The sequence below is a fragment of the Nematolebias whitei genome, chromosome 18 (assembly GCF_014905685.2).
Source record: "Nematolebias whitei isolate Nwh7 chromosome 18, NemWhi1, whole genome shotgun sequence".
In the NCBI taxonomy this organism is placed as follows: domain Eukaryota; kingdom Metazoa; phylum Chordata; class Actinopteri; order Cyprinodontiformes; family Rivulidae; genus Nematolebias; species Nematolebias whitei.
This window is the reverse complement of record NC_056515.1, coordinates 23508306-23534157: the sequence shown is the minus strand read 5'-3', so window position 1 is coordinate 23534157 and position 25852 is coordinate 23508306. Positions and strand designations below refer to the sequence as shown.

Genomic DNA, 25852 nt, shown 5'->3' with positions numbered 1-25852 from the left:
ATTCGAAATAACACGTGGAAATAACTTGAGCAATAACTGAGTTCATAGCAAAAGACATGATGCCTGTTAATATAGTGACCCAGCCTACGTTTACGGTTTTGGTAAACACAATGGATAGGTGGTACAGAATGCCTTTGAACACACATTTTAGGCAAATTGCTATTCTGGAGTTATACAAAAAATGCAGAAACAGAGTTGCAGCGGAGCTGAAAACTGGATTTTTTTTGCAACTGAAACAGATTGATTTATTGCTTGTGTTTGTTAAAAAATACATAAGAAAAAGACATTGAAAAATAATTGCATATTAAAGTGCAATCTGAATATTGAGGTAAAAATCGCAGTTAGAATATTTTCCAAAATTGTTCAGTCCTAGTAGAAACCATATTTCTTTTTCTTTTGTTCATGTGAAACAGAATATATATGAAAAGAACCAAGCTCTTAACGTCCACCATGTGTCATTTACTGGTACTTATTCAGTTAGCTCAAAGCTCTCAGTCTTCTTGTGGCTCTACTGAACACCGTGCTTAAACAACACAGCTGGAAAGCTGTAAAACACACCATTGGCCTTCGGCCTCCATTACTTTTCCAATCACCTTTTACCCCATGTTCCCTACAAAGGCATCCTCACTTCTGCACCATTCCAGTTCTATACCTTCAGCTGAAAGACCCACAGCTGCAGAACATGGTGTTTCCTGCAGTACTTCATGTTTGTTACCAAGAATATAATGAGAAATGATTCAAGAAAACTGAACACAACCAGTAGGAAGAAACCACTACAATAGATGGAATAAATTATTCACCAAGTCCTTAACTTTCTTCAGTTGAATTTTTCTCTCTCAATTTTTCTCCCTGCTGGTTATTTCATGAGCCTCTAACTTGAACTCATTTTTCTTGCTCCACAGCAGGCTTTATCTTGAAGAAATAATATCATGGCTCAGCTCTTCCACCTTTTTCACATTACATTGCAGTAGACAATCTGTGTTGTCATTTTTCTTTAATAACAAAAAAGCTCCATTGCGGGTAGTCCGAAGGTAGTTGTCAGTACACTGCAAAATTTAATATTTATTTAAGCAAGTTAATTTAATTTTCATTAATTTTGCTGTAGATGGAAACGAATGAATGAATTATATATTAAAGCATAGTTACCAGGGGAAATTATTTTAGGCAATAACTGTTTTTGATTTTGCTGGTCATTATTTAAATTTTTTTTTGTATATATTATTGTTTTAAAAAAAGGATCTGACAGAAAAAACTACTGTACTTGGGATGCCACTACCAGGAGTCATTTAAAAATGTTTACATTTTAGTCAGAAATCGCTGATCTTCCCTAATAGTTATGCAGGTTGTTAGTTAAGGAGACGCAGGATTATTTGTTTGTTTATCCTAAGTATTGCCAAACAATATCGCGAATACGCCTGAAGAAATTTACCCTGTTCTTGAACCTTTTGGAGTAAAATCAAAAGCTTGGTCTCTCTGTAAAGGTAACGTGAGATTTTGTCATAAATGTTGTTACTGTAACTAGTATGTGGTTATTGAAGTTTAAACACAAAAATCATAGATTTTTTCCTCATCTGAAATGTTTTTTTTATTTATTTTTATGCATTATGGAGATATAATTATATGAGGCTGCAGCCTAAAGTTTTACCTATTACCAGTTCAAATTTGGTAACAATGGCACCTAAATTGATTATTGTGGACATATTTTTATGAGAATACGTCCATGCATCCTTCAGATCTTGTGGTTTCAGGAAGGACACTTGTGTTTTGGGAAAGCTGGTGTTTTTTGTATTACTTGGAAGCAGCAGAATTAATTGTGGAGGTGTGTTGAATTAGTTTTAAGAGATGAATGCACACCTGATCGATTTAAAAGAAAGGCATTTAACACTTAAGGTGTGTTCTCACCAGGATCATCCATAAATTTACAGCTCGTGTGTGTGGATGTGGGTTTGTTTACTAATTGTGCGACCAAGTCTTTGAATTCATCTGCTCGAAAGCTTCTTAGGATTCTGCTATTGCACGAAGTGATGTAGAATTCCTCCCAGGCTTTGTTAAATTGTTGAAGAGACTCAGACTGAAGTGTTTTTATTGAATTTCTACAAGCGTTTAAGAACAAAGTATTCAAGCAATTTCATGCATACAGGAGTATTTTACTGGGTCATTGTTTATGCTTGCCTGTCAGATTAAAGTTATTCAGTATTAAGAGCCCTTTCCTTTGTTTAGTCCTATATCTTTTAGACTTAGATCTCATCCACTCTTCTATAATTTGAAAGGGCCTAGACAGCTGAAAGTGATGTTTTCACTTTAAGATTTCTGTCCTTCTTTTGCTCAGTCCATGACTAGTTTAATTCAGTATGGGAGACATTACAGCCCATGACCTCAGCAGCTCATAAACTGTGTCCAGCAGCAGACAGGAAGCTGGGGAGAGCAGAGGGGCTGGCTGGCCACTCTGTAGTGGACAAGTGGGCACTGAAAGTTCTGCGTAACCACAACAGACCACCTCAATGTAGTTTCCTCTATCTCTGTGCGTCTTGCTCAATTTCTTTCACTCTGCACATACTTCTTTCTGTTATAATATTTTTGTTTAAAACCTACGGTAACTTTCTGTAAATAGGTTGTTTCTGTCCTAAAAAAGAAAAGACACAGAGGACACAGGAAATCAACATGTGTAAGACAACCAGTCAAGCTTCAGGGTCTGTGATGATATCTTGGGGAGCCAGCTGCATCAATTATGATATTGATTATTTTTTTTATTGTGCTACTTTCAACTCTGGCATTAAATTGTAGCTGCAACGTTAGACACAAGTCATTGCAAATGCAGTTTAAGCTACCCGCATACTGTTTGCCTCAGTCCCTGTGCTTGGGGCAGGTAAAAGGGAACAAGGTTGAGCAGATCTAAAATATAAGGCTGAACATTTTATATTGAATGAATATCGCCTGCTGCCTTTTTTGCCAGAGTTTTAGACTGTGATCATGTTATGTTGAGAAATGACAAAGCTGTAGCTGACCCATTTTAGACCAACATTAAAAATAACATGCATGCATACCATGCAATATTGCAAGATGTCACGCTCAGTATGTGTTTTGAATGACTCTGCTAAGCCACATTAAATTCTGTAGGATCAACTGAATTCTGAAAACTGAAATCATCTGGCAATCATCTTTAGTTATGTTGGCTTCAAACGTTAATCAGTTGTTGAGCTACATCTACAACTGATCTGCTTCATCTTTTCTTGAAAATTTCATTCACTAGTTCAAGAAACATTGCTAACAGATGGTTATTAATGGCATATCTTTAAACAAAGACGCTAAGCAATCTGTTGGTGCTTAGAATATGTATTGGGACTCAGTCTCGGCTACAGCTAGACTGAACTTTAGGTAAATATCTGTAAAACTGACTGAGCTATAGCTATTTGAATGTGTGTTCTTCTTTAAGGTTGTTGGCTAGGGCAGCCATTGAATCCTGATGACTCCAAATGTTCTATCTGTTGTAGATGTATGTCCGTTGATTATTTTCTGACCGTTATTAAAAATTATACAGTTTTTCATGAGATATTTTGCTAGCAGACACACATGGGCAAAAACTTTGTCCCCATTTTTGCATTTCAGCGATAATTATCAGAGGTATTTTACAATCCAAAGAAAACTGATTCCTCCTATTGTTGTAATGTAATATTCTGCCAGCGTAGCCTCCTGGCTTTTGGCAAAGCGGACTTTACCTCAAAGTACAGAAGTAAAAATTATCTTAAACTCTTAGTCCTAAATATGTCATTCACAGCATATTTGGATGCACCACAGATGCACAACATCTTTTGTAGACTACAGTGCATCATTCCAAACAGCTGTTTAGTTTTTCTTGTCTGCAGGGTTTTCTTTGTGTCCAAACACTAGTCAACTCAACCGTTGCTTGTGGTCAATGGTGTTTTGTTTTTATATTTTACAGTTGTTTTTTAATCAGTCACAATGGTTTTTTTTTTAAGACACAACTCATAACGAAACATCTGTCTCTACTCAGGGATTTAAAGTGTTTGCCGATGTAACATCGTCAATTTCAATAAATATTCTTGAATACCTGAAACAGCTGTATGCTTTATCACAAAGCAAGCGGCTTTATGTTGGAGCATAGTTTTGGCTTGCACATTTACATGTCTGATTTGACCTATTTGGAAAAGGAAAAACTAGGTCAAATGCGATTTAAAAGTAACGAAGTGCCATGAGACACTTTTCCAGTAACTGTGGTTTATTGAATCAGCTTTTCAGCATAAAGAAGTTACTCATGCTTACAAAGCAGTCTGTGTATGTCGCTTTATTTTTGCACAGCAAAGATATAAAAAAATGCTGTGTTAAACAGGAAGCTGAAGGGTCACATATCCCTCCTATCCCTTCTCATATCTTGTTATCGGTAGGAAGCTCTTCTGGGAGCGTTCTCATCAACATTTTTAATGAAACACACAGTTGTCTCTGGCTGCCTCAGCGATCTTTGGCTTTTTTCTTGGCGTAAGGGGATGAGGAGGATTAGAGGGAGGAGAGAAAGAACAGCCGGGTGGATATGTACGTGGCATGTTGATTGATGGTACAGATGAAAGAATGGCCCAGCTGGAAGACTAGTCCATGGTGTTTTCCTGCTGTTGACTGCCGCTCAGCACTCAGGGTTTTTAGGCTGATGGCCGTGGAATGCCAGATCCCACTGTCACCAAGCTGATGGGAGATTACAGCACAACCCACACTTCCTGCTGGCTCCCAGTGCTGTTATTAGCATTTATCTCCTGATTTACTTTCGTGTGGAGACTGAGGGAGGGACAAAGAGGTGAAGTCAGACGATGAGCAAGTGCACAATTATTGTAGAATGAGCGGAAACGAGGGAACTATGCTCTCTTTTGATGCAGCTGTCATTTTCTACAATGAACACATCAAACTGCCAAATTACTTGGCTGTTCGAAAGCTGGTATCAGCGGGGCAACGTGAAATGATTTTCATTTCTGCTCTAACTGAAGGGTTTTGTTATATCCATACTGGTCTGCTCTGTTCTTGTCTCATACACAGACAAAGGAGTCTGTCCAGTAGACTAGTGTCCCTACACAAAAAGTACAGTTACTTCATAAAAACTGTTGTGTATTCTTGTTTAAAATCACCAGCTTTGTTCTGGTATCTTGCTGGTGTTCAGATCAAATCCATCAGTTGAGCTCAGTTTTAGAAGAGCCCCATTGTGCGCTTCACTGCGCTTTGTGCCATCTGTTTATAGATCATTTCTTGCTCCCCCAGGCATGTCTACACTGTGACTGACCACTCCACTTCCTTCATTTTCCTTCTGTCTGCAGACTCGCAACGGTCCCATCTGTCCACTTTGACCATGATATTGAAGGACAAGTTCCACTCACCCAAGATCAAGAGGACTCCATCCAAAAACCGAAAGCAGTTGCAGCCCGAGCCAGCAGCCAAGAGTACTGAGAAACCTGCTAACAAGGTGTGCGCTCGCAGTCGTGTGCGAGAAAATGTATCACGGGAAGTGCATCTCTTTCCCACCTGTTCCGTGTGTTTGTTTGCCTATTTGTGAGACTATTGTTTCCTGAATAATGGAACGTGCGTCTGTATTCTAGTGTGTGGGGGTGTGTGCGTGTGTGAGAGCTTCCCTGCTGGTTCCCACAGTCTCCCAATCGCTGTGAATTCTGGCTGCACTTCAGCAGGTGTCTGAATGAATGAATGTGCTCCGTTCCGGCCTCTTTTTGGGTTTTGTATAATGACTTGATTCCCCACCAGTCTTGAAATACCGAAGCAGCTCTTGTGAATAGAAGAGCGATTTCGACCAGATCAGTTGATGGATGCTCTGAACATTGAGCAAACTGAAGAACATAAACCAGAAATCTGCAATCTTTACAATCAAAGGAGCATTTTTCTGCCCCTTTTTTCACTAAGTAAAATTTGCTCGGAGCTCAATATATGCTAGTGGGCGAGTGTGGTGACCCTTTCACTAGACACTTAAAATAATCACACAACTCACTATTGTATACTCACTGCATTTAGAGGTTGTTTGTTCCGTTATAAAACTAAATACTGTATCTAGCAGTGTTTTACATAGGATAACTTGCCAATCTCCCGCTCCCTGTCCGAAAGTGGCAGAGCTGTGTGTGGGGGGGATTTGGTAAGTGTGGCGCTCTTTTCTGTTGACAGGGTGGAGCACCTTCATTGAATAATGGTTTGGGAAACACTGTCTAGATTAAATTTATGACATTGGCATTTTTACTTTAGGAGACAAAAGTAAAGGCCATATTTATATAGAGAAGGTTGAATTTTTATTTTTATTTTTTACATTTAAATGATGTTGATCAAATTTAGTTGTTGAACTAAACAGCAAAAACACACTTTGAACACTTTTCTGTTGTGGTTATGAATATCAGCATTTATTTCCATGTTATTTTTGGTTAAAAACACAAAGACCCACTACAGAGGGAGCAAAAAGCCACATGTGGCCCTAGAGCTGCATGTGGCAGATCTCCTTCCTAGGCTGTTCTAAACATAATAGGTTATCCTGTCATTTTTTTTTTTAATATATAAAAGTTGGAACTTTTAAGTGGTGTAATCCTAAGGTCATGTTTTGTGACTTGCTTTTATCAGAAGGTTAACAGACTTGAGGAGCATGAGAAGGAAGTGGTCAGTGCTCTGAAATATTTCAAGGCAATCGTGGACAAAATGATGGTGGAGAGGAAAGTGCTGGAAATGCTACCAGGCTCTGCCAGCAAGGTGCTTGAAGCAATCCTGCCTCTGGTTCAGGTGGAGGCTCGGATACAGCATAGGTGAGTCACAAGCTTTTATAAAACTAGATGAAAATGTAGGTCAGTTTCTTAAAGTTCTCATTCTCTGAACTGTAAGGGTTTTTTATTTATTTATTGACAACTGATATTACGTCAAACGTCAACCCTATGACATCTAATGTGAGGTTATGTAATTCATTGTTATCATTTTTGCCTCTTGGCATAATTTAAAACATAGCTGGCTGCATGGTGAGACTTGTACAATATGTACTTGCTTTCACATACTAATAGAAATAATTTATGCCTGATAACATCCACATCACCTCAAGGCTTCCTGTACTTGCCTAAAGCTCTAAAACATAGTATTTACAATATGCAATGCTCGCTGTTAAAGTCACAATATTACTTTTGAGGAATAGAGATGAATCTTTCAGACTCTGTACGAGTCATTTCATTCAAAAACTCCACTTTTGAAAATAACCTTAGCTGCAGTTGTGTGTAGTGCCAGGACATGTTGGAACTTCTGTCTTGTCTTTGTGCTTTTCCCTATCAGTCCGTTCTGAGGAAGGTATGGAGTTCAGTAGTGACTTTTTTAACTCTGTGTTTAGAAGCAAATAATGACTGGTTTCTGCAATACAGAGAATCTGTTATCCTATGTTCACTTACAACAAATCCTAATAATCACAGCTGAAGTTTGGCGCATGTTAATACATGGTGATTTATTAACGTGTTGTATTACTGGCCATGCCAGTTTGCCCAGATTTTTAGGAAATAAAAAGCCATTTGTTAAACAAACACGGAATACAGCTTTGTTGGGTTGTTTGCAGCAATTTAGGTCAATATTGCTCAAATGACAAGGTCATCAATGAGTGTAAAATCCTGAATGCTGCAATGTGGATTAAATAAAGGTCTAATTTTCTAAAAAGTTATCAGTCTTTCTCTGCAAACTACAAACTTTTGTCCCACTGACCCAGCACTTTATGTTGCCTCCTTTATTAGAAGTGCAATACACTCAGTTACAGTTGTATCCCGTGGCTCGTATCTTTCCAATCCTCAAATCCCTCCCATCTAATTCCAGTAACTTTTGTTGTCTCCTGCTCACTTTAGGGATAAGCCCTGCAGAGACAGCAGAAAGGTTTTTCTGCAGAGTGAATCAACTGCAGCACGTTGATACAGGCTTTTGCCACACCTTAATGTTAGGTCTGAATGTACAATTAACTGCTTGGAGAAGCAACACCTAGCTTCCCCGTGTAGCTTTACATGCTCAGTTCATCTTTCTTAAAACTCCTGCATTTGTAGTTCAGTGTTTCTGTAGTTTCCTAACAAATGCCCTCAAAATGGGGAGTCAAATAGATGTTAGAAGATTTAAAGTAAGTCGTGTTTTTGTGCTTATTCTTTAGTAACATGATCTCCAATTTTGTTTTCTCCACACCCTACTCTTTTATCTTAAAACCTTTTCTTTTCTGCACCATTTTTAATCCGCAATACTCCATAAATATCACCCCCATACATCCCGTTTGTTTCTTTTTGTTCTTCCTGAGTTTCTCTCACATCTTTTCTAATGGTTTTGTCTCTGTAAACTGTCACCCTACCTCCATCTCCCACTGTTTCAACAGTTCGGCACTGTCTTCTTGCCATAGTCGTGTGTATCAGAGTCTCGCCAATCTCATCCGCTGGGCAGACCAGGTGATGCTGGATGGCATCGATTTAGACGACCAGGAAAATGTGGCCTCTGTTAAGAATGTAATCAAAGCAGTGCTAGATGGAGTAAAGGTAATGTCCTTTGTGTTGATGTTGCCAGTGTTGGAATGGTCTTGTCACAGCGTATTCACGGAGGAGTGTTTCCTTCTGCAAACAGGAATTAGTGAAGCTGACTATTGAGAAACAGGAGCATCCGTCACCCACCACCCCGAACAAACCAGCACTCCCTGTTACTGCAGCAGAGAGGTGGGAATGAAGCATGTTTCATGAATACAAACAGACCTTCAAAGTATTTCATTCACTCAGCTGTTTTTTATGTCAGCAGTGTGTCAGCGGAGATGCCCCTGATAGAGCGCGAGCAGGAGGTCTCAAATAAGACAGCTCCAGCAGCTTCTCCTGCAGAGGCCGCCCCTGAATTTCAAGATGAAGAAGTGGCCCCTCCTAAACCCCCTCTTCCAGAAGCCAAAATGGCAGAGCTCAGGTGAGGATAATGCACACCACAGTTGTATTTTTTTAAATATCGTGAACATAATATTGAACTTAAATGAATATTTGATTTTTAAACACCATTTTGTATGAAGCTGTGACCCTATTTGTTATCACAAGTGCTTGTTCTGCATTTTTTTTACAACAGGTGTTTCACTTCAATTTTTATATATTGTCAAATCATTTTCTATTGCTCATAAAAAATAAGAAGCAAAAATTTACGATTCAGATGTGCATTTGGAATAAGGATTAATGCTCTTTCATTTTCGTTTGGAGATTTTGGTGTGTTTTTTTCCTTTTATATATACCGGTAACTGCATTTTTACATACCCTTCACACTTTAGGTTTCAAATCTTGAGCTTTTTTGTTTGGTGCTGTACCTTTTCCTTTTTTACTCTGCTGTGTCTCTCAATTTCTTTATCCTTGGTCTCTCTTTGGATTCTGGGAACAGAGCACAGTTGAGTGCTGATGCTGGCCAAAGGAGACCCTCTCCGAAGGAGAAGTATGTTGGTCCCTAGGATCATTCCAACTACATAACAACATCCCGCTCTCGACCTTCCCAGAGTTTCTGGATTGGATGAAAGATTATTTTATTTGCATGGTTGCATTTTTTCTTAAAATTTGTGTCATCCTTAGTAATTTCGGAAGAGCTCATCATCCAAACAGAAGGCCGTCCAGTGCATGAGTGTGTGACTGACCTATGAAATGCCCTTTGGCTAGCTTCCATATCATTGTCACATTTGTCGCTTCCATTTTGACCTGATATTAACTTGAGTATTAAGGCTTGATTTGTCATGAAGTTGGCTTGCGTATCTGAGAACTTCCCTCAATTTCATCTTGACATTCCAGAGGAGGGATTTGATGGTGTGTTTGTACATGTATCCAAACATGGGTTTTTGTGTGTGTGTTCTCATACATTGTAGAAAGCATTTTTATTTTTTATGATCCTAAAATTTTTCAGACGACTTTGCTTCTAAGGTCCAGACATCCAGAATTCTTTATTTTTTATTTTTTTTTCTATTTGAATTTATCTACCTATAGCCCACCACCAGCTCTTCCACCTAAGAAGCGCCAATCAGCCCCTTCACCGACACCGGTGGCAGTAGTCGCCCCAATGAGCCGTGGCTCCAGTTTGCCATGCAACGACCACAGACAGGTCAAGAGTAATTTCATGCAATATGGCTTCCTTCAGTTTTAGACTATGCAGAAGTTAAAAAAATGATATGTTACTTTGTGCAGGATTACGAGCATGAGTTTTTTCAGAGGCGTTTCTCTGGCGGCAGCCATTCGTACGGTGGAGACTCTCCTCGTCTGTCTCCGTGCAGCAGCATGGGAAAACTCAGCAAGTCCGATGAACAGCTTTCTTCCATGGAGCAGGACAGCGGACAGTGTTCTCGTAACACCAGCTGTGAAACGCTTGGTAAAGATACAAAGACCAGTGTAGAGAATGGGAATCAGTGGTTTAAAAAAAAAATGGTGTTATGGGCGCTTATCAGCTTATCATTAATTAGATAGATCATTCATTCTTTCTAAATAAAACTAATAAAAAAATCTAGAGCTCAGTGGCCTAATTTAGTGCTGTAGGTCCCTTTAGTGGGCTGTAAAGCAAGACTGACTAAAGTCTAATTAATGAACACAACCTGTAACCATAACTACAATAATGAGTCAAGCAGCATAAATGATAAAATGTTGATTTAATGAAACACTAATGGCCTACTTTTTTCTGCCCTTTTTTTTATTAGAGCTGCTTGTTCCAAATTTTTATTTTTCAATATGTAATATTTGAAGTTTTTAAATATTGATGCAAAAAATATGTCTGGGCAAACCATCCTATGTTTGATTAAATCATTAGATTTTTTTTATTTTTTATATAAGACAGTCATTTTCTATAAATTGTGCATCCCTAGTGTGTTTGGACACAAACTTCACCCATTTAACTAATTGTGAAGGTGCTGAAGTTAAAACTTACTGTTTCTCTTTAGGCACGTTTTGATAATAAACATATTTTCTTTATCTTTTTTTAGACAACACAGAGAGTTACGACCCAGATTATGACTTCCTACACCAGGACTTGTCTGTTGGGGATAACCTACCTTCAATACCTGTAGGAGGCTGCCTAAGCCCCCTCCCAGAGTCCCATAGCGAGTCCTCATCCCCTGTTCCTGGACAGCATCCCTCACATCCCCACTACAGTGCTCCTCCCCTCCATCAGCCAGAATACTGGACTCCTCAGCTCAATCAAACTAATCCCCTACAGTCTTCCCGCATCAGTGCCCCCCCTGCCCTGCCACTAAAGAAACGGCGCAGTACGCGAACGTCGTCCTTCCCTGATGGAGGCTCTAGGGTGCTGTATGAGCGCTACCCCTCCCAGTATGACAACCTTTCAGAAGAAGAGCTTCACCCTACGCCACCATTCCCCCTTTTTACGCCCATCTCACCCATGCCCCAGACTAACAGGGAAGTCTTTGTTTCTCAATACATTGCAAGTGAGAACGCTGATGTTCCAGCCAGTCCGCCACCCCTGCCAGAAAAGAAAAGCAGACACAGTAAGTACGGGGTAAAGTGACGCAATGAACATAATGAAGAATCAAAGACGAGAATGAACGTCCTCTAAATTAGATGAACGAAGGGCTAAGAGGCAAGTGAAGATAAATGGCGGGAAGAGTAAAGAATGAGAGTTGATTAGAGTAAAGAAAACAGGACATGAACAGCATTTCGTCATCAACTTTTTAAAGCATCCCTTATGTCAAAGAAATATTCATTGTGAATAAAGACAGGAAATAAATACTAGGATGTGGCACAATGGGTCTGGTTCAAGGGCTGCAGAGGGCAATATTTGGTCATTTCCTCACCCGCCCTTCTTCATCACTTCCCTTTAAGCTACTGTATTATGTCATTCATACAGTCAGCCTTTCACACAGTGTATGACTACAGTAATGTTGAATGTTAAATTACAAAAAGAGTATTCTTGCCATTTTTGTCTCAATTTTTTAAAATTTCAACATAGGAGTCTAGTCTTCCTAGAAGCCTCTAGGTAAAAATAGGTTGATCTTTAATAAAATAAAATAAAAAATATATATTTATATATAATGTCTTTCTCCTCCCAGTTCTTCAATACATGCAATTTGTGGAGGACTACTCAGAGCCACAGCCTTCTGTTTTCTACCAGATGCCACAAAGTGAAAGCATTTATGAACAGCGTAACAAGCTTTTCCAGGAGGTGTATGGCTTCAATGACTCCTTCAGCAGCACTGACTCAGTTCATGAGCCCCTGCAGCCCCCAGCTTTGCCACCAAAACAAAGACAGCTGGTAAGAAGCCTCTCCATATACTCATTCCTTAGAAGTTTACTTGCTGTTTAGTTTCATATTGCAGTACATCACAAACTAACATGAATAAACAGATGGGTTCACTCATTTAAACTGGATGAGCAAAGCTGTAATTTAAATTCTTGAAATAGTTCCATTTAAACTGAAACATGAGGGTGTCAGATGTTTAGAAATGAAAGTTAATTTGTGAGATCTTGCCCAGAATCATCTGACAAAAAGCATTTTATTTTTTATGCAAAAATGGAAGGAAGGAAGGAAGAAGAAAGAATTTATCCATCTATCCATTATCTTTACCCGCTTTTTCCTTTTGGGGGTTTGAACCTAAAGTACATTCCAGTGGTAACCTTTATCAGCTTTTTCCTAAGCTCCCCTTCTATCTTGTTATCTCCCCGACCTATTTAGCACCCCCTTTCTAGTCTTACTGTCTCTATTTCCCGACATCATTATAGCCAAAGTAAATCTTTGTGTGGCCACAGAGGCGTTAGCTTGCTGATAGGAGATAGGACAAACCTTTATCTGCCTTATATCAGATGCAGCGTGCTTATCTTAATCTAAGGTGTCGTCTGGGTTAATTGAGACAACAGTCTGCTAGTGATTCGGTGGCGGAAGAGACAAAATACGGTAGTTCAAAGGAAGTGAGGGCACCTTTTGAGTTGCATGTACAATTTACCAGCTTTGGAAAACAACTTTAGCAAGTCCTGCTGTAATCTGCTAGTCCTACTTCAGCACACACTTGTCTGTCAAGTTTTAGACATTTATTTATTTTTTTCAAGTGCATGAAAAGCTAACGAGCTGTAAACATGTGGAGCATTTACAGTTCAGCAACATCGGAGTGGCCATAAAAGCATTTGAATGTCTAAGCACTATCTGCCCTATTTGTCCTCTCACAACACTTCTGAAAAAAAAAATCTCAGTTTGTACCATCCTTTATGATTGTCTATTATTGTCTTTGTTGTCCACTGTTGTCATCACTCTTTGTTAAAATCAGGTCTCTCTTGTAAATGAGTCTCCAAGGCGCAATGGGATTAACCTGTATAAATAAAGGTTGAATGAATGAAGCTGATCAGCTGATGTTTCACCTAATGCTTGCCAAGATTTTCTATACACTGAACAAAAATATAAGTGCAACACTTTTGTTTTTGCTCCCATCTTTCATGAGCTGAACTTAAAGATCTAAGACATTTTCTGTGTACACAATAGTCCTCTATCCATTCACCATCCATCCATTATCTTCTGCTGTCAGGTCATTGGGGGGGGCTTGAGCAGGGTGACCCAGACATCTCTTTCCACAGCCATCTCTTCCAGCTCTTCTGAGTGGACTCCAAGGCATTCGCAGGCCACCTGAGAGACATAATCACTCCAGCGTGTCCTGAGTCTTCCCCGGGGTCTCCTTCCAGTCGGGACATGCCCGAAGCACCTCCCTAGAGATGCGCCCAGGGAGCATCCTTACCAGATGCCCAAACAACCTCAACTGGCTCCTCTCAGTGTGGAGGAACAGTGGTTCTACTTTGTGTCTCTCCTGGATAACTGAACTTCTCACCCTTTCTCTAAGGAAGAGTCCAGCTTCCCTGTGGAGGAAACTCATTTCAACCGCTTGTATCCTCAATCTTGTTCTTTCGGTCACTACCCAGGGTTTGTGGCCATAGGTGAGGGTTGGAATGTAGACGGACCGGTAAATGGAGAGTTTTGCCTCACAGCTCATCTCCCTTTTCACCACAACAGACCGCTACAGAGTTTGCAATACTGCAGACACTGCACCAATCCGTCTGTCAATCCCTTGCTTCATTGTTCCCTCACTTGTGAGCAAACCCCCAAGATACTAGAACTCCTCCACTTGAGGCAGAACCTCACCCTGAACCTAAAGAGAGCAATCCACCTTTTCTGACTGAGGACCATGGCCTCAGATTTGGAGATGCTGATTCTCATCCCAGCTGCTTCATACTCATCTCCAGACCGCTTCAGTGAGAGCTGGAGATCACATCACAATGACACCAACAGGACCACATCATCTGCAATGAGCAGAGATTTAGGTTTTTTTTTTTTTCATTCATCCTTTTAAACAGGTTAGTCCCGGCCACCGAAACAGACTCCTTCTGCCCCCTAGCTGCACCGAGAAATTATGTCCATAAAAGTTATGAACATAATCTGTTATAACTGGCAGCCCTGGTGTAGTCCAACTCCCATCCTGATGGAGTCCGACATACTGCCGGCAATATTAACCAAATTCTTGCACCGCTTGTATAGGGACCAAACAGCCTATAGCAACAGGCCCCCAATCTCATACTTGCCAAACAACCCGCCCCCCACAGTCTACCCCTACCCCAAAGAACACAATCTCCTTCTCCAAGTCCACAAAAGACATGGAGACTGGATGGGCAATCTCCCATGACCCCTTGAGGATACTAGTGAGGGTAAAGAGCTGGTCCACTGTTCCTCGACTAGGACGGAACCCGCATTGTTCCTCCTGGATTTGAGGTTGGACCAACAATCAGACTCGCTTCTCCAGTACCCCTGAATAGATCTTACCAGGAAGGCTAAGGAGAGTGATGACCCTATAATTGGAGCATGCCCTCTAACCACCACCCCAGTCTGCCAGTCTAGTGGTACTGCCTCTGATGTCCACAAGATGTTGCAAAGGTGTGTCATCCAAGACAGCACCACAACATCTAGAGCCTTTTAGGGAATCAGGGTGGATCTCATCCACCCCTGGAGCCCTGTCGATGCAGAGCTTTTTAACTACCTCAGCGACCTCAGCCATGGTTATGGACAGACCGACCCCGAAGTCCCTCGACTCGATTTCCTCCATGGAAAATGTGCCGGCGGGATTGAGAAGGTCCGAGAAGTGTTCCTTCCATCTCCTGATGGCATCACTGGTTGAGGTCAACAGCACCCCACCTTCACTGAATACAGTAGCTATGTTTATATGTGCAAAATTCTTTGACTGGATTGAAATGTTTTCATATTAAATAATTCTAATGTATTGTTTACATGGGCACAATCTGTTCATGACGAGCGTTTACATGCAGCAGGCTTAGTTCTGAACAGAAGTACTGACATGCGCAGAATGGTAAACTCTCCTTAAAAAAACACGGAAGAAGTTGTACTTCCGGTTTACTTCTGAGATGAACTTAAACAAACTTGAGCACCCTAAATGGACCCGCGGCTGGTTTTAATGACGGTGGAGACGTTACTGCACTCCCTGACTGAGCTACAGGTAATACAGATAATTATGAGCTCTTTCCAAGTTTCTAGTAGAAATGTTGTGTCGCTCACCGACCAGTTTTAATATTATTAGCATTAGCCAGGTGGAAATGACGTAGGTCGCACATTTAGCAGTCAGGTCAGTTTTTCACGATAGGAAAAAAAATTAACAGATTAAGCGTTTACATGGACACCTTTTGGGTTATGAATTGACGTAAACCACTGTTTCGTTCTGATCACAAATTATTTCGGATTGCGCTGAACAAACAAAAAATAACCCGAACGGGGTGTTTACATAACACATTTTTATTCCGAATGTCCGTTTAATCCAATTACTTATGCCCATATAAACATAGCTAGTGTTAGTAAAATGCTGCTTTCCCCTCCTCAGCCGCCTACTGGTTTGCCAGAGTCTCCTTGGAGCTGACTGAGAGCCTTTATGGGGGCCGAGATGGTGTAGAGGCAGGGCAGCCGGCTTGGGACCCGAAAGTCCCAGGTTCGATCCCCAGTCACTGCACATCACGTGGCGTCTCTGGGCAGCACGTCTCATCCCCAAAATGCCCCCAGGCGCTTTCAATAGCTGCCCACTGCACCACCTGGTGGTGGATGGGTTAAATGCAGAGACTAATTTCGCCATTGTATGGAAACATACAGTGCTGACATTGTGATGACATTATTATTATTATTATTTATCCAAAGGCCTCACCAAACTCCTCCCACATCCAAGCTTTTGCCTCAGCAACAACCAAGATTGCGGACCGCTTAGCCCTCCGATCAATCAACCTTTATTTATACAGGTAAATCCCATTGAGCCTCGAGGACTCATTTACAAGAGAGACCTGATTTCAACAAAGAAAGATGACAACAATGGACAACAGCAACAACAATAAACAGTTATAAAAAAAGCATACTACAGTTTTGTTTTTTTGTTTTTTTCCGATACTCCTCATCTGCCTCCAGAGTCCCATTCAATTCATGGATAACACCTCTAGTGGATGTTCCTGCAGTCAGCATGCCAATTGCACATTCCCTCAAAACTTGTGACATCTGTGTCATTGTGCTATATTATAAAACTGCACATTTGGTGTGGCCTTTTATTGTGGTCAGCCTAAGACACTCCTGTTCAATAATGCTGTCTAATCAGCATCTTGATATGCCACACCTGCGAGGTGGATGGATTATCTTGGCAAAGGAGAAGTGCTCACTAACACATACGCTGCCTGGCCAAAAAAAAGTTGCCACCAAAAAAAAGGTCATACACTAATATTTTGTTGGACCGCCTTTAGCTTTGATTACAGCATGCATTCACTGTGGCATTGTTTCAATAAGCTTCTGCAATGTCACAAGATCTATTTCCATCCAGTGTTGCATTAATTTTTCACCAAGATCTTGCATTGATGACCAGGCACTAGGCATGATGGGTGCGTCACTTCACCTGCCTCTCTTCTTACCCTCATGCGCCCATCACTCTGGAACAGGGTAAATCTGGACTCATCAGACCACATGACCTTCTTCCATTGCTCCAGAGTCCAATCTTTATGCTCTCTAGCAAATTGAAGCCTTTTTTTTCCAGTTAGCCTCACTGATTAGTGGTTTTCTTAAGGCTACGCAGCTGTTCATTCCCAATCCCTTGAGTTCCCCTCACATTGTGCATGTGGAGATCTTTAATTTTATCTCATGATAGATTGGAGCAAAAACAAATGTGTTGCTTTTTTTAATTGCGGGGGGGGGGGGGGGGCTTTTTTAGTTTAAATTCTGATTTGTAACTACTTTAGACCTAAAACTGAGCAAACTTGTGACGGTTAGGTGACACGTTGATCTATGGTTGCTCTGAAGCTTTGTGGTCAAATTGAAGGCAGTACATTTATGGACACTGTAATCTGATGACACTTCTCCAGGGCACAGTGTGGTTTCATAACATAAAAAATAAAATAGACTTTGTAGACTAATGGCAGTCTACCCAGGCCACCTTTCTTTCCATTTTCCTCTCCTTTGTCCTCCTTTTGCCACCACAACTGTGTATTTTGAGCAGATTTTATTTTTATCTCAGTCTTGTCTGAGTGTATAGTCAAAACTGAACTCATTTGTGCTGCTGCTGCAAGTCCTAATCCAGCCTCATGTTTTGCACTTGATGAGCTTGTGGCCCAGTGGAATAAGCCTGTTTGCCCCCTGCATAAACCCATGATACAGGCTTACATGCTTTGGCGACTTTACACAGCTTTGCGAAAAATAAAATAAGTAAATCCAGCTGCTGTGTGGATAAGAAAATAAAAACCTAAAGCAGATCATATTGGCTCAGTTTAGACTGTATTTTAGTTGGCCTGGTTTTCTGTAAAGCCCTCAAAGCGAAGGATTTCAAAATATATTTTGGACCGCTATGGTTGATTTCAATGAGTGTTACTTGTATGCTTCATATGAACTTTTAGTAATTTACATTTTTAAGAGGAATAAATCAAATTACTGTAGCTGAAACGGTACTAGTTTTGCATCTGTATCCTGACTGTTTTTATACCTTCAACCGGTGAGCTGATGCTTTTCATCCTAACTACAAAGACCCTCATCAGCCTTCATCACTCTGACTTCCTTATTCTGCTGCTGAATGTTGGTTTAATCTGATTTAATTTAGTCCTTCTTACCAGTGTAATCAACTGTCTGCACTTTTTTCTATTTCCTGTAACACCTTATTTTTCTCTTTTCACCTTCTCTTAACCCAAATTACTTTCTTGATTGTTCCAAATCGTTTCTATCTTTTTATTTCTTTATTTGTCCTTGTTTACCCCTTCTCAGGCCTCCCACTCCTCTTCCCCTTCTTCCTCCTCCTCCTCCTCTCTCTCCTGCCACCTCCAGCCGTCTGTAGCGGCCATGGAGGAGGCGGGCTCTGGGCTGGGCCTCAGCATGTCCGTCTCTAACTCCTGTCTGATTGGCCAGGCATCTATGACCACACCCACGGTGAGTCGCCCACCCTCCTCCCCTTCCAGAGTCTCCTCCCCCCTTCCATTCTCTGCTCGGGCGTGGGTGCTATGTGGTTGTGGTCTGGTCCAGTAGTAGCTTGATTTTTTGTTGCATCATATGTGATACGATAGTCTGTTCATCTTGTTGGCTTCTGTAAGAGCTCATATGCTTTGGTTGCTGTGTGACCCATCCATCCATCTGTGTGTTTGTTTAGACTGACTTTATTTTGTTTCACTTAAAGTACTACCGGTAGATGTAATTAGTATAAACTTATTAACGCAGGTTTTTGGGAATTGGGTGTGAATGTTATCCACCTAGCTTTGTATTTGTGTGCTAAACTAAGGTATTTCTCCAAATGAAAAACAATTATTTAAAACTTTGAGCTGTGTGTTTGGAGTCAGGTCTTTGGTTTGAGGTCATAAACAATTAAACAAATCCACTGGTGTCATATTTCAGCTTTTGACCACTTGTGAACAGATTAGCGTGAGGTCAGTCTGTGCCTTAATTCAGTTAGTCAGGGCCTGACCCTAAGTCAGCGTGGCCACGTTTAACATGGTTCTTATCAGTATTTTGAAAGAGTTGACCCTCGATGACCTCATGGCGTGTGAGAAGCATGTTAGGACACGGCGCGCGTGTGTGTCCCTCAGGATGTCTCAAGTGGAATGCAGCACCAGATGGAGCTGATGGAAAACACATTCTCCCCATTTCGCCTACTCTTCTCTCCTCCTTGTTGTCTTCATCCACATTCTGTGCTGTCTCGTTTCTATCCCGTCTACCCTCCACCCCACCCCCTCCTTAATGTCCACAACACTTCCACACCTCCCAGTTGAGTATTTCTGTAGAAAGTTTCCATTCCCCAGCTCCTTGGAGGGATTAACATAATTTCACAAAGATTCTGACATATTAATTCATTTTTCTTTGATTTTGAAGTATGTGTTGGGGAAAAATCGATAAAGAGGCTGTATATGCATGGACATCTTCATTCAAGTGTGTGCATGCGCACGTGCCTGTTTACCACTGTCCATTTGTGTCTGCATAGCTGTGTGCTGATATGCTGAAACAGGGCTGGTATGTGAAACATGTTATAACAGGTTAGCACCACCTTTCTGCTGACAGGCATCACTTCAGCTGGCCACACACTTGTACAAAAAGAGGGAAAAGCCGTCTCTGGGCTTGAGGAATTTTTAATGCCAGATAATCCATGTCATTGTAAATGATGTCTGATGTCTTGTTTTTCATCTTATTTCATGAGTGATCTGTGTGTTGGCACTGTTTTTGCTTTTTTTTTTTACGTGTGTGTGTAATGCATTTCATGCTCAGGCACATCCCTGCAATAGTCTTAGATTACTGGAAGTGTTAAGAGAATGCAGTGAACCATACTCCCAACCTACTTCCTATTGTTATTTTTCTGTCTGCTCTGACTTCTCTTTAATCTCTCAGTCCTGTCCTTTATTTTATGTTTTCCCCCTTTTTTTCCTGCTTTGGTCCTTTTTACCAATCGCAGAGCTTGGACCAGGTTGCCTTGACCAATGCCACCATTCTGGATGGCAGCGGGGGCGGGCCGAACGGTTCACTGGCTGGCTCTCTGGGTTCTGTGGCTGTCTGTCTCCCTTCTGAATCTTCTCTCACTGACTCTCTCCACACCTCAGCGGTGAGCTCACGAGACTAGATGTTGGAAGCACAAACAAGATATATGAAGTTCTTTAGGACGTTATGAAATCTGATCCTGAACCTCTTCCCTTGGCAGATTAAACTTAAATAACAGCCATGTTTTCTGTATTGTTATAACAATATACAGTAATAATGCTACATAGTGACTCATTTGCTTGGTGGCATATTGTTGTTATCTTTCCCACAATCTGTCTGCTGTCTTATTATTAATTTCAAAAAATCCCAGTGGAGCATGTTGCACTGCATGTACTTCTTGCCAGTAAGTACTGTTCCTTGCATATGATGCACTCCAGTGCCACCTAGTGGTAATTATGATAGAGCTTGAGAACAATTTTCCCTGTTGAACAGCAGACCTCGGTCATATTCACACCTCACATCTGCTACAGGTGTAGCAAACACTCTGTGCCCTTCTCTGCTGCTTCATGCCTCGGTTTGTGTCCCTCCTTTTTTCCCATAGAGTGAAAGCGTGAATGACGAGGGCGGGGAGGGGGAGTATGTCAACTTATACTCATCCAGCCAGGCCAATGGGGAGCTGCAGCTCTCCCTCAGAGTAAGTAGCTGACTGCTATGGGTGAAAGGTCGATTCCATTTGCGCATCCCATCGCCTCAGGTTATGAATCAATTTAAATGTAGTGAAGTAAAGTGGGGGGAGGAGGGGCTGTGTTGCTGGCACATTTCCCTGTCGCACGTGTTGCACTGAGCAGCTCGTATTGATTCATCTCCTGAACGAATGGTGCTGAAATGGAGGTGTAACCAAACCTGACTGACCACGACTTCAGGTTCATGGGTTCGTGTGTGAGGGGAATCATGTGCCGTGGCTGGTGTTTGTGGAAAAGATGTCCATCTGTTGTTTTGACTGCCTGGCTGATGACTGCTGTCTCTCTGGCTGAGCTTCAGCTGTAATCAGCATTGTTCTGATCTAACTTCTGACATCTTTTTGCTCCCAAAAGGGATTCTCCAGGGTTTACAGTTTCCCAATAACTCTCTCCATAAGAAATGCACCTGTGCATGTGTAACAGCTTATGTGTGTGTGGTTGTATTTCTTTAGTCTGGCTTGTATTTCGGGTACTTTAGTCTTGATTGGGTTGCATATGTGTGACAGAAGACTGAAAAGGAAACCAAATGTTCTTTGTTTGGGCATCTGGAGTAGTTTCAGTTTGGAGGATTTCTACCCTCTGCTGATCGTCTGTTTTGGGCGTTACCTGTTGGGTTTCTTGGGTTTTTTGGGGCTCACACTGAATAAAAATAACATTTTTATCCATGTATCTTTACACCTTCAGCACTAATAGGTAAATGTTTACACAAATCTTTCTTTCTGTTGTGTCTCTACCATTGTGTTGCATGAGATTCTGGTGAATTATCCGATCTCATCTGTAGTTAGCCTCTTCTCACTGCATGAAATATTCCAGACGATGTCTGACATAATCAACTGGACAAAGGCTGATTGTTTTCTTCACCTCCATTGATTAGGAAACCATTGCAAGTGATGATGTACTTCAAGACCCCATCCCTCAGATGCCATCAAGCAATAGTAAAGATGCTTTGGACAAAGAAAGGTATTGCGTAATGATGTTACTGGCTATTATTGAAATGCAACCATTTTGCTCCATGTGCTCTAAACTATTTGGGTGCACAGTTGCATTGGTAATGATGCCATAAGTGTGCCTTAGAAATCTTTGATCATGATATTATCTTCTGAACTATTTTTGCAGCTCTTCCACACAGTTCTTTTATTCCTGTAGTCACAACAGTAGCAGATTGATTTTTCTTTCCATCAAATAATTTTGAGCTCAGGCATGCAGTATAGATTTGTTGCATGCCTTTAGTTAATGGCCTCAGATACAGTAGATGTGTGTGCTGCCTGTGTTTTAGGAGGCAGAAAGCAACTGAAATGGCTGGGAGCGATGAGGAAGATGTGGACGAGCTCTCCCTCATAGACCACAAAGAGATTATGAGCAGGATAACACTAAAACAAGAGGTAATCCAACAACTGATGAAGTTAAAGGTGTTTTTTTTCCCTCAACAAGTTTCATCTCTGTCTAGTTCTTGCAAAGATCAGATCATGAATTGCACCACACATAGCTATGTCTGCCCTCTGGAGTTTAACCTGTACAACTACACCTACTTCACTGCAGCCTCCTCGTCGTCCTCCTCTTTTCTTTTTTTTTTTCCTGCATGGTGCAGTCTGATGTACAGATGTGTGAAAACGCTGCACGCCTCTCTGCAAGGTTAGCGGCAATGTGACAGCAGTGATTTAGAAAAGGAGATGAGAAGAGCTCAAGCATGCAAGTAGAAAAGATGCATAGCCAGGGATGACATTTAGAGGTGTTAACAGTAGACGTATTGCAGTGTGGAAAGGGTGTTTTTATTTTATTTTTTTATGCACAAGTCTGACTTTTTCTTCGCTATCAGAGAAGCCGGTGCAGGACAAGAAGAGGGTTGGTGGAGAGATGCTGCATTTTTGGGCTAAACTGCATCACTAATACGATTTTTTATTTTTTATTATTGGCGTATTTTATCATGCTTGATTTTCTCAGCTCCTCATTATTTTACTGTGACTTTTCCACCAGAGTGACGACGGTCCTGATGTCCGTGCTGGATCAGGAGATATCCTATTAGTCCACGCGACAGAAACGGAGCGAAAAGGTACAGCAATTAGGAATAATTTATCATTTAAAGCAGACTTAGTTGTTTTTGTGAGGGGGAAAAAAAAATCTTTGTTTGATGTGGTATTACTTTACTCTGAGCAGAATCTTCAATAGCCCAGTCTGTCTGTTTTCAGCTCGTCAGTCAGTGTTTGTAGTCGTGCAGAACGACGTGTTGTCAGCTTTAATCTCTTCTCACTGGCTGCAGGTTATCTAAAAGCTACTGCTGTTCTTTTTTTTTCCTCTCTTGACAGATCTTGTTTTGTACTGTGAAGCCTTTTTGACTACATATAGAACTTTTATAACCCCAGAGGACCTCATTAAGAAGCTACACTACAGATATCCTTTTCAAATTGCTCGACGTGTCAATCTGGATTGATCGTCTTTTTGTGTATGTTTGCAGATGGAAGTTTTTCCTGCTTTAATCCTTATTTACTTGTTTGTTCTTGTTCAGATTTTTGTGTAATAAGAGTCCTTTACAAAGGAACATCAAATACACTTGTACTATTTACTCAAATATCTGCTGCAGACTAAGATGGAGTTGAAAATGTTTTATTTTCTTTGAACTTGATGTTGAATCTGTTCATTTTTTTCTGGTTGAAAAGAGAAAAATCTATTTCTGTTGTGATGCTGGCTCTCTACTAGAAAGGTACATTATTTAATGTTTAGCTAATTATCATAGAATAATGTGTCCACAAACAGAATAATTTCTCCACTTCTGTTTCTCTGTGTTTTAGTTATTTTGAAGGGATTTTTTTTCCTGGCCTTGTAATTGTTTACCAGTATTTTCTTTTATTTTTTTTACTATTTTGACACTAACAGCTAATCAACTAATTGGCAAAATAATTAGCAGATTACTTACTAAAGAACAAGTGTTGGAGTCCTGCTGTTTTACCAAATGACAATTTCAGTCATATTAAAGTGGGGTTGTGTGGAAAGGTTATGAACATTTAGCATCTTACCTGTAATAGGTAGCGTCAGTTTAGAGAAACAAAAGGTAAATCTGACTGAGCCAAATCGTTAGTCTGAGCCAAGACCAAAGTGCATTGCTACCATTTTTAAAACTTAATCCTTTAAAAGTAAATAGCTGTCAGCATTACCGTATTTTTCTGACTATAAGTTGCACTTAAGATCTTTTAATTTTCTTAAAAATCAACAGTGAGCCTCATGTATGAAAACAGACCCGTTCACTGATATTGCGCCTTATAATCTGGTGCACCTTATAGTCCGAAAAATACGGTATTTTCCCAATCATTTTCATCACTTTAACCTTTAGAGTATAGATTATTTACTTGTAGTTCTATGATTATTTGCAAGTGCAAAGATGGCAACAGAAAGCTACAGCTAGCTAGCTGTAGCTTTCTTGTGCTTCCTGTGGGCACTCTCAGAAGGAATTTCATTTTTTTTGCCAAATGAACAATGTAATGTGAAACTTAACGCTTTAAATAAGTATTTTCATGAATGTCTGTAAAGGTTTGAATAGTCAAGTTGCTTTAATATGACAAAATCTGCTTTAAAAGTTCAGATTGACGAGCTAAAAATGATAGTTCAAGCAAACAAACTTTAAAAACTAATTTTGCCGCCTCAAAACAACTTTATTGTTAAAGATGTAGATGTTCATGACAGCACAGAATTCTAAATGTTTACACAGCTGTCTGTTTTGCATCACACAAATCTTCAGGCAGAAATGTCATGATATTTTTGCAGGTGTCCTATCCTATAGGTTATGCATCTAGCTGCTGCTATTCTTTAGGTACAAATAATACAGAATTCGGTTTAAAAGGTTTATAAAATAACAATCTCATGAACAGTTATAAAGTTTTTGATAGTGGAGTTTGAATATGGTCATGACAGCAATCTACGTTGGTCTTTGCTGCATTCAGACTAGTTCTTAGCTCATCAGTCCTGTCAGACCTAAATGTTTTTTTTAAACAAGAAGTTTGTTCAAAGAGGTATCTGCAAGTAATAACTGTACACAACATTTTCATAGGACCTCATTTCTGAACTATTGCTTGAAGGAACAAGACAGTACTGACATAGATTGCTGTGTTGTAAATAAAAATATCAGGAGATGTGAAATTGATCTGAGAGAAAGTATACCATTAAAAAAAATCTATAATCTTCTACAAAGAGAGATGAATGGTGCTGTAGTTTAAGAAGAAAATATGTTAACGTCTCATCCTTTTAGTAAAACATCACTTGTTCAGAGTTGCATTAAATTTATTGACAGAGACACGTTCATAAACAGTCAGTACAGTTAATAAAGCACGTGGTTACACCTTTTTAGTCAAACGCTTGGCGGTTTCTTCATCCTTGACCACGAAAGCACATATACTACATTCTGCCACAGTCCGGACACATTCAAGAAGCGAGTCAGCAAGAACACGTTCTTTGTTCTGGTTCGTGTCGTAGATGAGCTGTGGTAAGTAAAACCCGACAACCTTCTTGTAAGACGTTCATGCCTAACACATCTTTGCATATGAGGAAGGTCACGCCCGTTTTTGTGAACATTAGTACCCCCAAATGTGTTCTGTCTTGTGTTTTCAAATGTTTGGTTGTCTCTTCTAGCCTGGTGGAGCTGACGGAGGACATCTTGAAACAGCTCATGGACCTTGTCTTCACATTGGTGTGCAACGGCGAGCTTAGCCTCGCTCGTGTGCTCCGTAAGAACATCCTGGACAAGGTGGAGCAGAAGAAGCTGCTGCGCTACACTAACTCCCTCAAGCCCCTCGCTGCCCGGGGGGTCTCTGCAAGGTACTGCAGAAGTCAGTTTGGCTTTGAAGTTGTTGATTTGTACTCTTCAGTACCCTTGATCCCAAGCAGACACGATTTAATGTGGTTTTACGTTGAAACTGCAACCATATTTTATTTTTGGTGTACATTAGTCCCTCGTTTATCGTGAGGGATCCATACCCTGAAGCCCCGCGATAAGTGAAAAACTGTGAAGTAGGAATAGTAGTACAAGTAGTAAGTAGTAGTTTATTTTAGTATGTATATATTAATAGCCTCCAGCTGCTCTCGGCCACCTGCCAGTGCTCTTGGCCACGCCCACTTCTTCATATCAGCGGAGATCTGACACGCTGCAGGTGGGAGCTTCTCCTGCAGCTGTGGGCTGCTCACAG

The 25852-nt window shown here is 40.6% G+C and overlaps 1 protein-coding gene across 1 annotated transcript in view; it reads left to right on the top strand.

Moving 5' to 3' along the window:
* rapgef1b (Rap guanine nucleotide exchange factor (GEF) 1b) overlaps nucleotides 1-25852 on the top strand; it is a 53507-nt gene that overhangs the window by 22919 nt on the left and 4736 nt on the right. Inside the window, exons 2-20 of the mRNA XM_037692197.1 lie at nucleotides 5316-5461; nucleotides 6610-6788; nucleotides 8363-8519; nucleotides 8605-8693; nucleotides 8773-8928; nucleotides 9385-9435; nucleotides 9975-10089; nucleotides 10173-10353; nucleotides 10958-11479; nucleotides 12041-12243; nucleotides 18250-18407; nucleotides 19909-20062; nucleotides 20543-20635; nucleotides 21556-21641; nucleotides 21958-22063; nucleotides 22656-22731; nucleotides 22985-23069; nucleotides 25060-25152; nucleotides 25299-25484. Of these exons, the coding sequence (XP_037548125.1) occupies nucleotides 5316-5461; nucleotides 6610-6788; nucleotides 8363-8519; nucleotides 8605-8693; nucleotides 8773-8928; nucleotides 9385-9435; nucleotides 9975-10089; nucleotides 10173-10353; nucleotides 10958-11479; nucleotides 12041-12243; nucleotides 18250-18407; nucleotides 19909-20062; nucleotides 20543-20635; nucleotides 21556-21641; nucleotides 21958-22063; nucleotides 22656-22731; nucleotides 22985-23069; nucleotides 25060-25152; nucleotides 25299-25484 (2836 nt within the window). The remainder of the gene's footprint in view (nucleotides 1-5315; nucleotides 5462-6609; nucleotides 6789-8362; nucleotides 8520-8604; nucleotides 8694-8772; nucleotides 8929-9384; nucleotides 9436-9974; nucleotides 10090-10172; nucleotides 10354-10957; nucleotides 11480-12040; nucleotides 12244-18249; nucleotides 18408-19908; nucleotides 20063-20542; nucleotides 20636-21555; nucleotides 21642-21957; nucleotides 22064-22655; nucleotides 22732-22984; nucleotides 23070-25059; nucleotides 25153-25298; nucleotides 25485-25852) is intronic.